Genomic DNA, 12,485 nt, shown 5'->3' with positions numbered 1-12,485 from the left:
TTATCTTACAGTATTTTAAAAAAAAAAAGTTTATTTTGAACAAATCTTGTCGTCATTATTTAATTTTCGAAAGTCAAGCCAAAGCTGAAAACTTGAAGTTAATCACCAAATAACCAGAGAAAAAGAACGGTTCGAGTCTCCAATCGTGGACTTACGGAGACTCGATCGGAGTATTTTGCAGCACTGTCGCTTGACTCTTCGTATCTCTGCTCTGAAATTTTTGCACGTACGTAGGTAGGCCACGTGTTCAATCAATGTTCACCGCGTTACTATAATTATGGGCCACTTATGCTATCAGCCCAATTTTATTCAGTCAGTACACCAACCAAATTTCTGGAAGTGGGCACATTTTGATGAACACAGCCCATTGCCAATTAAAATTCTGTAACGTTGGGGTTTTAGAATCGGTGTAGCCATACTTTCGATTACAGCATTTGGAAAACTCAAAACTCAAAAGAGGCGATTTCAACTTTCAAGAATTGAGCGGCAGTTGCGATGGACAGTTGTAATAGTAAATGGCGTCTACAATCTAGCCAATACCTTGGAGAAATCTCAGCTTTGTCTTTTCTTCATCTTCCTTCACACCTCTCTTCTCTTCCTTATCTGCTCGCCGGTACACTTTTTTTTTTTTTTTTAATCATTGCTTCCCTAATTTCCTTCTTTTTATTTTATTTTACTTGTTGCTTCTTTATTTGCAAAAAAGGTTCCGGTTCGCAAGTGCTGCTTTATGACTTGCAGGCGGGAGTATTGGTGAGGTCGTTCCAAGTTTTTGAAGGAATTCGTGTGCACGGAATTACTTGTAATTTCGTTAATTGCGCTGAAGGGTCATCGTCTACAACCGTTGCATTCAGAGTTGCTCTTTTTGGTGAAAAAAAAGTTAAATTATTTAACTTAAACTTTGAATTCAAATTTCGAGATCAGCCAGATATAATTGTGGATTTGAGTTTAGTTCAAGCGTTGCCGAGGTTAAGTCATTGGGTTTTGGATGTTTCTTTCTTGAAGGTAATAATAAGTTAGCATGCTTATTGCTTTAATAAGTTTGAAACAATTGCAAGATATGATGGTTCTACTGGTAATAGGGCACTGAGGGTGGCCATTGTCTTGCCATAGGATGTAGCGATAACTCGGTACGTGTCTGGCACACCTTTAACTTAAGTTTCATTCTTGAAGTTCATTCTCCAGGTTCGTTACATTTATCACTACTTTCATAAACAATTTTTATCCGTGAATAGGTTTTTGTTTTTTTTTTTTAAATATTTGTTCGTTTGTCTTTGCTGAAATGTAGAGAGATGTCTTCTGTATTCTATGAGATTATGCGGTGACAGCCTTGATACTCTCCGAGTTGCATCTGGTACTATTTATAATGAGGTGACTTGTCCTTTTCTAAATTATACTTACTTTTCACGGCTCTAAAAGTTTCCATTATTTCATAAACAATTTCTATATAATTTACTGGACTTGATTTCTATTTAATTTGAGGATTTGTGTTCCCATCAAAAATTTCAAAATATATCTAATCAAAGAGGTTCTTGGTTTTGGTATTATACGTCAAAGCTGGACTTAAGCTTCCAGTCGAACTTTAGTTACATTAGGTCTTATGAATAATCTGTACTTTCACAGATTATTGTTTGGAAAGTGGAATCTCTATATGTTGCTCCTCTTCTAACAAGTCTTGAGGAAGACCACTCAAATGTGGGTTCACACTCAAAATATGTAAAGCTTCTTCATCAGCAATGTAAAGCAGTTAATATATTTAGACTCATAGGACATGAAGGTTCTATCTTTCGCATAGAATGGTCTTCCAATGGTTCAAAACTGGTTTCTGTCTCTGATGATCGGAGGTGAATAACTTTTCTTACTCCTAACATTCCGGCTATCACTTTTATACTTGGAATGATTAAATTTAACAATATGCTTCTTTGTCTCAGTGCTCGCATCTGGGAAGTTCATGCTAAACAGAAAGACTCTGATAGCATGGAAGAGGAGGTAGTCAGCTCTGTGCTATATGGCCATAATGCTCGAGTTTGGGACTGCAGTATCACTGATTCTGTAAGCTTTACAAAATTCCTGTTCATTTACTGGTTCTTTAGTTTTCATATGGGTACAGATAGAAATGCACTTAAAAAAAAAATTGGTAGACTTATTTAATATCTAATTGATGTCTTGTCTTCTCCTCTTTTCCAAAAATGTCAAATGTGATTCTGAAACTATTATATCATATTGTGATATTCCTTCTTTAATTCAAATGAGGGCTTGGGGGTTTGTTGCTGATTCTCTCTTGTGTGCCTTTTTAGTTTATTATCACTGCTGGTGAGGATTGTACATGTCGTGTGTGGGGATCAGATGGTAAACAGCTTAAGATGATTAAGGAGCATATGTAAGTTGCTAATGTGGTCTTATGTCTTTGAGAATTAATGATTGTTTATTTATACATCTTTTTGTTCTGTGGCTTTGAAATGTTTCTATAAGCTACTTAATTTCCTGCACAACTCTGAAGAGTGCATCATGTAGGTCAGACTTATTAGTTAGGTGAAATTTCAGAAAACAGATGTACAAATAGAAATTATGTGTGACTCCTGAATCTCTTATGATACTAGTTTGCATTTTCACTTACCTCTAGCATCAAATTTAAATTTGAATATTTGCTTTCTCTGTTCTGTATGGATTGAGTTCGTGGTATGTAATCTTATCATCCGTTCCATATCTTTTTGTTGATGGTCATCAGCCGGGTAAAATACAAATTATGAAGGAAATTAGTTTTCATCTGACTAATGTTTTAGTATTCATGACATAATTGCATATTTGGAAAGCATTTAAAGTTTTATCATTGTGCAGAGGAAGAGGCATATGGCGTTGTTTATATGATCCGATCTCTTCTCTTCTTGTTACTGCTGGATTTGATTCTTCAATCAAAGTGCACCAACTACATATTTCATTGCCTGGAAGCTTGAAGGAATGTCCTGAGGCAAAAGAGCTTAATGACAGATTTGATGTATTCAGTGTGCGGATCCCAAATTTATCAGACCATATTCAGCTTATGGACAGGTAAATATTTTTCATAATGGAAGCCCAGAAGGGACCTCACAAAATCGCTGATCCTTTTTGTATTCCTCTAGGGGAAAATGATTAGATGCTAATGAATGTTCAGTTGGTTTTGCTGTTGTGACCTCTGCAATGCTGTACCAAACAATGGAACTTCTCAAATCTTTCCTGTGTTTAATTGCTTTTGTTTTCACTTTGGTCTACTATTTCTTTACAATGATCTTATCCTTTTATATAATTTCTTATCTATTTTTTTCCTGCCTCCATTTGTTGCAGCAAAAGTGAATATGTACGCTGCTTGCGTTTAACTCGTGAAGACACCCTTTATGTCGCCACAAATCATGGTTATTTGTATCATGCCAAATTATGTGATGAGGGGAACATTAACTGGACTAATCTTGTCCAAGTCTGTGAAGGGCTGCCGATAATTTGTATGGATTTGTTGTCAAAAAACATGCCAGGGGATCCTTGTGCCATTGATGATTGGGTTTCTGTTGGAGATGGTAAAGGGAGAACGACAATTCTTAGAGTTGTAGGCGAATCTCATACTCCTCGATTAGCTGTCAACTTTACATGGTCAGCAGGAATAGAGAGACAACTTTTGGGAACCTACTGGTCTAAGTCATTGGGATATAGGTAACACTTTTTCTCAATCTTTTCATGATAACATTGATTAAAATATTAGCTAGTGTATTCCTACCCTGTGCTGTGCATAGGTTCATAAATGTCAGTGAACTAGCATCCATTGCTCTGTATATACCACTTTGCTGTTTTTGGATGACAGAGATCTTAAACTTCTTGCTTATTTCTAAAATGATGATGGAGATCAATCTTAACCTTCCTGCTTTATTTCTAAAATTTCAAGGTTATTAACAATTTCAATATCTGGTGTCTAGGTTTGTTTTTACAGCTGATCCTAGAGGAATATTGAAGTTTTGGCAGTTAAGTGATCAGTTGTCATCTGTCTCTCTTATTGCGGAATTTTCTTCATGTTTTGGATTACGAATAATGTGTTTGGATGCATCATTTGAGGAAGAGGTACCCATAGATAGAATTTCTTTCTTTTAATTTCATTTGAATGGGGTGTAAGACCAATGGTTAGTTTTTATAATGCCTGATGAGATAATGAGAAACGTTTTTAAGATAAACTGATAGTTGAATATCTTTTTCTTTGTAAAAGTTATTATTCAATTGATTAAAAGGACTTACCTAATAACCTAAGATTGAGGTCTTTAAGTCAGGAAAACTTGGATTTGGTTTGATGTACTTCCTCAGCTCGAGGTGAATTTTGTTCACTGAAAATTGTCGTCGAATATCTGCAGGTACTGGTATGTGGAGATCTACGTGGTAATCTGGTTTTATTCCCTTTGTCAAGGGACCTGTTACTGGGCACATCTGCTGTATCAGAAGTGAAGATATCTCCTCTAACTCATTTTAAAGGAGCTCATGGGATATCAACTGTGTCAAACATTTCAGTTGCTAGACTAAGTTCAAATCAAATTGAAATTCGCTCGGTATGGCCATAACCCAGGCTTTTAATGGTCCTAACAAATAAGTCATAGATCTTGCTGTTAAGTATTTTCTTACAAAGGGGTTCAGTTAACATATGTTACATTTTTTGTGTACTTTGGTAATAGTTTATTGTTTCCATAAGAAAAAATGTGAAAATAATTTATGTTAAGAACTAATGTGAACGTCAGCATGGCAGAGAGAGGTTATAGGAGCAACAGAATAGAAACTCTTGGCTGGAACATGATAAATTTTTTTGAAATCAACTAGCTGAGAAGTGTGTGCATATGCACATGTATGGGTTCTATTTATGCAGACACATAGTTGAGGTATTGAAGTATGTTTGCTCTTTTCTTTTCTTTTTTCTTGTTCAGACTGGAGGAGATGGCTGCATATGCTATTTGCAATATGACAAGGATCATGAAAATTTGGAACTTATGGGGATGAAGCAAGTGAAAGAGCTAAGTTTGATTCAAACTGTCTCAGCAGATAACAACTCTGTCGATGATCTGGCCAGCTGCAACTATGCAGCTGGTTTTGCATCAGCAGATTTTATAATATGGAACTTAATAACCGAGGCAAAGGTTAATATCCCAATCTCCTCCTCCTACTGAATAAGAAGATGAGGCAAGTATTTCCATTGTTCCATTGGTAGTCCCTTTTGATGCCTAAAGGTGCATATTGGCACAGGTTTTGCAAATTTCATGTGGTGGATGGCGGCGTCCTCATTCTTATCTTCTTGGTGATGTACCAGAGATAAGGAACTGCTTTGCCTATGTCAAGGTAAGTTGATTTCCAATATCCTTCTAATTGCAAATTCCACATGCTGAAGGATGATTACTTTACTCTGCATGACATATTGGGGGGTTGTAACTGTTGTATGGTTAGCTTATGATTACAGTCACAATTATGTGATTAGGATGGTCTGAATGCATTTGTATTCAACCCTAATTGGGCCCAAATATAGGCATGTGATTGGAGTCCTTATTGGTGTCCAACATTGTAAATCTTGAGCCATGATACCACTGATTTTAAACCAGTCTTAAGATACCAAAGCAACAATTCTACCAAAAGCGTCCTTGAAATGGCCATTGGTCTTTTTGAAGTTGTGTATTGAGTTGAGTTCTTGTATTATAACTATTGGTGATTCATAACTATTATGGTCTCCAAGTTTATCTTTATCCCCACATCTTATTCAATTTTCTTTCTAAGGATGAAGTTATCTATATTCATAGACGCTGGATGCGGGAAAGTGAGAGGAAGATGTTTCCTCAGAATTTGCATATGCAATTTCATGGGAGAGAAATGCATACTTTATGCTTTGTCTCTGAAAATTCTCAAGTTGGAGCCAATGTGGAGGAGAATCCTTTCGACAGATCCAGTTGGATTGCCACTGGCTGCGAAGATGGAACTGTAAGATTGACTAGGTATGCTGATTGTTATAGATTATGTTACTACATTGGATTCATATCATGCGCACAAGACTCATCTATGTCCACTTGAGTGTAAATTGTTCATACTCTTCATCGCTCTTATTTTTCTAAATTAATATATTACAGTGCTTGAATTGATATTTAATGTTTTTGTAGTCATCTCACTGCATAATTTGTGACTTAGGTATTCTCCTGGAGTTGATAATTGGTCTGTGTCTAAATTGCTTGGGGAGCATGTTGGTGGATCGGCTGTGAGATCCATATGCTGTGTGTCAGAAATACATTTGATTTCTTCTGGTGTGAAGAATGCATCTGATGAGATAAATGGACGAAAAAGTGTTACAGAGGATGAAGAAAAGCTTTTCTTACTGATATCAGTTGGTGCTAAGCGGGTTTTAACTTCTTGGCTGCTAAGAAATAGGGCAACGGACAATGTGGAAGAAACACTTGTTGGAAAAAAACATGATAGATGTATAAAAGACTACAAACCTTCACTAGGGGCATCCTCAAATTTGTCGTTCCAGTGGCTTTCCTCTGACATGCCAACCAAGAATTCCAGTGCTTGTGCAAAATCAAAGGACATTCAGAAAATGGTCAACATTGCCAAAAAGGTTACTACTACAAATACTGGATCAAGTTTTCCAGAAAGTGGGGAGACAGAATCAAAAACTTGTCTTAGGGATAAATATGAAGATGACTGGAGATACCTGTCTGTCACCTCATTTCTGGTTAAATGTCCTGGGTCCAGGTGAGATTAGGATTTATTCGGTTAATTTTTGTTTTCCCTCTTTTTCTACCTGAAACCAAATTTGATAAAAGCATTCTGTCTTATTTGTCTACTGACAGGTCAACTGTCTGTTTTGTTGTTGTCGCCTGTTCAGATGCCACACTTTCATTGCGGGCCCTCATTTTACCTCACCGACTATGGTATACACGTCAGCATTTTGTTTACTTAATGATTTTCTATGAACTTATTTAAATCACTTGTATATTGTTTCATACTTAAGATTTCCTTTTCCTTCTTACCTCATAACAGGTTTGATGTTGCATTGTTGGTTCCTCTGTCATCACCAGTATTGACATTACAGCATGTAATTGTTCCTATACATCATCTTTTTAAGGGTTAGTCTATAATTGGATCTCTAATTATGTTAGAAGTTAGATAAGTATTGTGGAAATCATTGACTTTGCCGTTACTCCTTTTTTGGTAAAAATGATCCCTTTTGTAATAAAATTTGTCATGTGTATTTAACATTTTATCTAACTTATAAATCTGGCAATTCTGTTTGTGTATTCTCTGAACTAGTTGTAGCCAGTAACACAGTTTTTAACCTCTCTTCAAGTTGACAATACTGTGTACATTTATCTCCAAGTTCTAGGTCCCATCTCCTTGAATTCAAGCGGCTGCAGCGTTTGTTCCTTAAATTTTGAAAAAATTTAGATACTGAAATTTTAGGAAATTATTTCTACAACTTACAATAAAGTACACATCACTTCATGCTTGAATGTTTTACTTTGCTGTTTCGAAAATTAGCACTAAGAGCAAGTATTTATTTGATAGCCTTTGAAGTGGTTGTGGATTCAATCATTATGTCCCAAGGTTAATCCATCCAACCAAACTAGGCAGGATTCCTGCTTACCCAAAAAAAAAAAGTATTTATTTGATTGAATATCAATTTCCAGCTTTCGAAGTACTTTTATTTTGGCTTTCTAAAGTGACCCATTCTTCTGGTTGGTGTTATTAACTCTCATAAACTTGATTACAGAGGATGTTCACATTGGATCTGTATATTACGTGATTAGTGGGGCCACTGATGGAAGCATTGCCTTCTGGGATCTGACTGAGAGTGTTGAAGCTTTTGTGCAGCGAGTTTCAACTCTTCAGGTTGATAAGTTCATTGATTGTCAGAGACGACCAAGAACTGGAAGGGGAAGTCAGGGTGGACGATGGTGGAGAACTTTAAGCTGTACCAAGCCTAAGGAAAAGCCAGGCTGTAATTCAAATATTGTGAAATCTGGAGAGGAGGGAGCTTATTGCGATACACTAAATCATGCCACATGCAGTGTGTCAACAAAATCAAATGAAATGGGAAATGGCACTGTCAAAGCTTTACATAATACTTTCTCTGAGCAGGAGTTGAAGCTAGTTGATTCTGCTTCTGAAATACGTGAAATTTGGCCTATACATGTTATGAGTAATGTTCACCAATCTGGTGTCAATTGTCTCCATGTTTCAGAGATGAAAAACTGTCAAAGAAATGATTGTGATTTTCAGTTCTGTGTAGTTAGTGGAGGCGATGATCAAGCTATTCATTGTCTTAGATTTGATTTGTCTCTGCTGTCTATTGCTCCAGATTCCAAGATTATTGCACCAGATGTCGTAAGTTCAGTCACTGAATCCGAAAATGTAAAAGTAATTTATTATGGTCAAAAGTTGAACCAGAATTATAGGATCAGAATTTTTAATCACTACAGAGTGCCCTCTGCCCATGGCTCCGCTATAAAAGGTAAAATAACTAATCCTCATAAATCCTTCCGAAGTTAGCTTTTGAATGGTTGTGTCTGTGTTCCAGAGTGAGCAAACAAGGCAGTTCCTATCTTTTCCTTTTCCTGCCCATTGCTTTGTTTACAGTTTGATTTCTTGGAATCTTTGTGTTACACACATGCACGCAGGTGCACACTAACTATATATATATTAATTTATTTATCATAGAAATCCTCCCACACACACACATTTGTCATAGAAATTTCCAAGTATTTAGACTTCCCTGTTTAGTTGCTGATGTTTTGTTAGCAGACGTCTGGGTGACTTGAATATTTTAAATATTCCTATACATTGTAATTATCAAAAAGCTCTATCGCATGATGATTTTAGAAATCAATTTGTCGCATGGTGTACAAATTTATGATGTAACGCTTTTAGAAGAACATACATTATTATCCAAATAAGGTATTTCATGTGAGCTTCTTTCATTGTTGATGGATTTTGTACGGATTAAAGTTTTGTTTTCATGTAGGACTTTGGACAGATGGGGCTTGGGTGTTCTCAACTGGTCTTGATCAGCGAGTCAGGTTTTGGCTTCTTGAGCAAGGTAAACTAACTGAGCATGGTCATTTAATTGTTTGTGTACCAGAACCAGAAGCATTGGATGCTAGAGCCTGTGTCAGGTGAGTGAACTCTAACATTCAAATTTCAATACATGGCAATCCTTTGTGAAGGGATGTTTAAGCTGTGCACAATCACGACTAAAACACTTTGTTCTGTGTATCTTTTTATTGGATCTTATTTATTCCCTTTTCAGAAACCAATATCAAATTGCTGTAGCTGGAAGAGGAATGCAAGTTGTCGAGTTCTCTGCATCCCAGGCTGTGGATGTGTGACAATAAAGTAAATTCTGGTGATTGTGATTTTGTTCCATCCTCGAGCCAATATTTCGGCGTAGCCAGGGTTTTTTTTCTGTTTTCTGACACATTTTTAACGAGTGTGTCATATCATCATGGACATTTGACACATGAAAATTGGATATACAAGAGTCTCTCTATGTGGATAACTAAAAACTGATCTGCCAATTTTTCAGTTTCAAGTTGATTAGCAAATCCATGTTTCCTTATAAAAAAAAAAAAAAAGTAATTCTCACACAAAGGTTGAAAATCTATTCCATTCCAATTCCTTCCCGATACCTCCCAAGGAAAATCCTGAATTGGATCCCAAATTGATGGGTTAGTGTGAGCTTATCCATGCGGTTATGCACTCTTCGAATGGAATCCATTTTCTGAAAGATCCTGGCTTTCGTGCTTTGGTGGGTCTCCGAGATCCTTTCGACGACCTATGTTGTGTTGAAGGGATCTACTGGGGATCCTAAATGGATTTTTTTCCGGAAGTCTGTAATCTAAGCTTCACCAGCTCCTATTATCACTTGCTGGTAATGATTGGCATCTTTTTTCTTTTTTGGGGAAGCTTTATAAATTTATTGTTCTTTATTTTGGAGTATGAGCGATGAGGTAATCATCTTTTTTTTTTTTTTTTCTATATATATATAATAAGTTGTGTTGACATTGAGAAGTTCGTCCCATCTCATCTCACCAACCGCCACCAGATATATCGACCACGTGTCAAGTGTCCAACCTATGGGGGATTCATGGTAAATTGTAATGCTATTACGAGTAGGACAGCACCTATCTTAGCCCCCAGTGAACCCCAACTGCTCCACTCCCTTCACTCCAATGATCTAAGTTGGTGTCAAGTCATTTTATTTTATTTTTGGGACCTTCACCTCCACTTCACCCATGCCCTTTGGCTTCTTAACCTCGGCTTTAGCTTGATTTCATTTGCTTTTGGGAAAATGACTATTTTCCATCCATTTTTTAGGTCATTCTCAAATCTATACCCATGAGAGAGGAAAAACTCTTATTCCCACTCATAGGTAAATTTCTGTTAATTTTTTCTGTTAAAAGGAGAGGTAAAATAGTTATTTTACTATTTATATTAAAAAGTTATAAAGTTTATTACTCTCCGTCCCCTCTCCAGGTTTTAGAAACTAATATTTCACCTTTACTTAAAGTTTTTAAACTTTGAAAAGAAACATTTTTAGCCCTAAACCTAGGGTTTTTACATTTTTTAAAACTCAGTCGTCCTTTATATCTTTCAAAAATAGCAGTTTCACCGCTATTTTTCAACTTCATCTTCTGACGTCGTCTTCAGTCTCCTCTTTCTCCTGGTGCGATGACGGTGGTGTGATGAAGAGATCTTTATCTCCTTATCGCATGGTGCGACGAAGAGACGGAGATCTCTTCGTCACACCACTGTGCAACGAAGAGGTCTCTCTTCGTTGCTCCACCCAGACGACGAAGGACGACGCGTTGTCCTTCGTTGCTTGTCGCGTCATCCAGACGTGACAATGAAATGTCGTTTTTCGTCTATTCTTCCAGATTTGGATGACAAGCGTTGTTCAAATCTGAGCGACGAAGGGTCTCCTTTCATCGTCCTTTGTAGTCGGAGATGAGAGATCGGTGGAATGCGTCGACTGTCAGTGGTGGCCGGAGAAGTAAGCAAACCCTAGGAGTGAAATCTAAACTTTTCAAACTTTGAGGATGGGTTGAGGTGTTAGTTTTTAAAACCTGGAGAGGGGAAATGATGGAATTTTATCCATATCTCTAACTGAAAATTTGGACGGCAGTTTGGTCATGAGTGGGAGTTTGGGTTTTTAATCTCTCGTGGGTGTGAGTTTGAAATTAGGCTAAAAGTTGGGTGGGAAAGAGTCCTTTTCCCTTTGCTTTTGTAAGTTGGTGTTTGGTTGGTGGCCACTCATCACCCATGACTTCATTACCTCATTTTCAACAACTTCATTATCCTATTTTGATTTTGGACTTCTGCATTGTAACATTCCATCCATATATTAGAGACCGGGGTTGTTCAACAGTCAACCGAGAACAATTTTTCCTCAATTTGTTTTCATCTTTAAGTCATTTAAAGTGATTTACATAATTATCGGTACTCACTATGGCATTCAATCGTCAACCCACGTTCTTGTTTTGATTCTCATTAATTCAAATATAGTTGACCCGCTCTTCTGGGTTTGTAGACTTTGTCCAATAAGTAATATTAGAAAGTATACGATAAAATTGGCAAAAGTATTTACTGTTACAACTCCCATTGTGGTAGTTTGGATTGGGTTCACAAAATTGTAGTTTGGGTTGGAGGTAGGCAAGAAATGATGTCAAAGCCATTTTCATAGGATTGCCCAGAAAAGACATCTTCCTTTAGCGATACCAATTCCCACCAACCAAAAACTATCAACGTTTCCCCTTATTTTGAGCGTCAGCGTTTTAGAATTTCTAATTTTAAATATTTATACGGAATTATCATAAATGAACCATTCATTTGTAATTTGTTAAAAAAGGAGATAAAGAGAAATATGGTATGGGTATTTTTGTAATTTCACTCTTTTATGTTAATTTTTCTTCCAAATATGTACATTTATCTCTTTTGTTAAAAGAACAAAAGACTGTAAATTAGTCAAAATCGCTTTCAAACTTTTAGGTTTCCTGCCAATATGCCATTGCCAGTTCGCCACTCTATTGTCGGCGGCTTTGCATTGTGAAGACAAAAACACCCTTTCAAAATTCCATGTGTGAAGGGCAATATAGTATTTTTGTAATCCATTGTTTGCCGGGATAACGTATTTTTAAATTGAGTTATTTTCGGAAAGAAATATTAATATTACCATTTAAATAAATAAAGAATCTGATTTACATTAATGATAAGTAGTCCACCGGATACACAGGTAATCAAGCCATGTCTCAAGCCATCAAGCTGGTGACCGACCAGGGTTGGTGAGAACCCGGCTATTCCCGGTGAAACCTACAATAAAATTTATATTGACAATCAGCTAAATGTCGTTCTCGCCCACCAACCCCAACCATTCTCATCCTACTTCAATCTTGAATCCAACGGCAAGAATTAGTGAGCGAACACTTGTAGTAAGTTAAAGTGATGAAGCA

At 36.7% G+C, this 12,485-nt stretch overlaps 1 protein-coding gene across 2 annotated transcripts; it reads left to right on the top strand.

Moving 5' to 3' along the window:
- The first annotated feature begins 372 nt into the window (after positions 1-372).
- On the top strand, positions 373-9,568 carry LOC123224215. Of its 2 annotated transcripts, XM_044647818.1 has the most exons (20): positions 373-613; positions 704-1,002; positions 1,080-1,182; positions 1,286-1,368; positions 1,621-1,841; positions 1,929-2,049; positions 2,295-2,377; positions 2,836-3,045; positions 3,319-3,678; positions 3,939-4,080; positions 4,365-4,556; positions 4,926-5,135; positions 5,242-5,334; positions 5,764-5,978; positions 6,169-6,732; positions 6,831-6,911; positions 7,021-7,106; positions 7,751-8,491; positions 9,002-9,152; positions 9,287-9,568. In XM_044647818.1, the coding sequence occupies exons 1-20, from the start codon at positions 496-498 to the stop codon at positions 9,363-9,365; spliced, it is 4,152 nt and encodes a 1,383-aa protein (XP_044503753.1). In that variant the 5' UTR covers positions 373-495; the 3' UTR covers positions 9,366-9,568. The 2 variants fall into 2 exon arrangements, with proteins under 2 accessions (XP_044503753.1, XP_044503754.1); XM_044647819.1 differs by lacking the exon at positions 373-613 and having other exon boundaries at positions 921-1,002; positions 1,080-1,127.
- Positions 9,569-12,485: the final 2,917 nt, after the last annotated feature.

This window comes from Mangifera indica, chromosome 8 (genome assembly GCF_011075055.1).
Source record: "Mangifera indica cultivar Alphonso chromosome 8, CATAS_Mindica_2.1, whole genome shotgun sequence".
Classification (NCBI taxonomy): Eukaryota; Viridiplantae; Streptophyta; class Magnoliopsida; order Sapindales; family Anacardiaceae; genus Mangifera; species Mangifera indica.
This window is presented reverse-complemented; position numbering and strand designations above follow the sequence as displayed.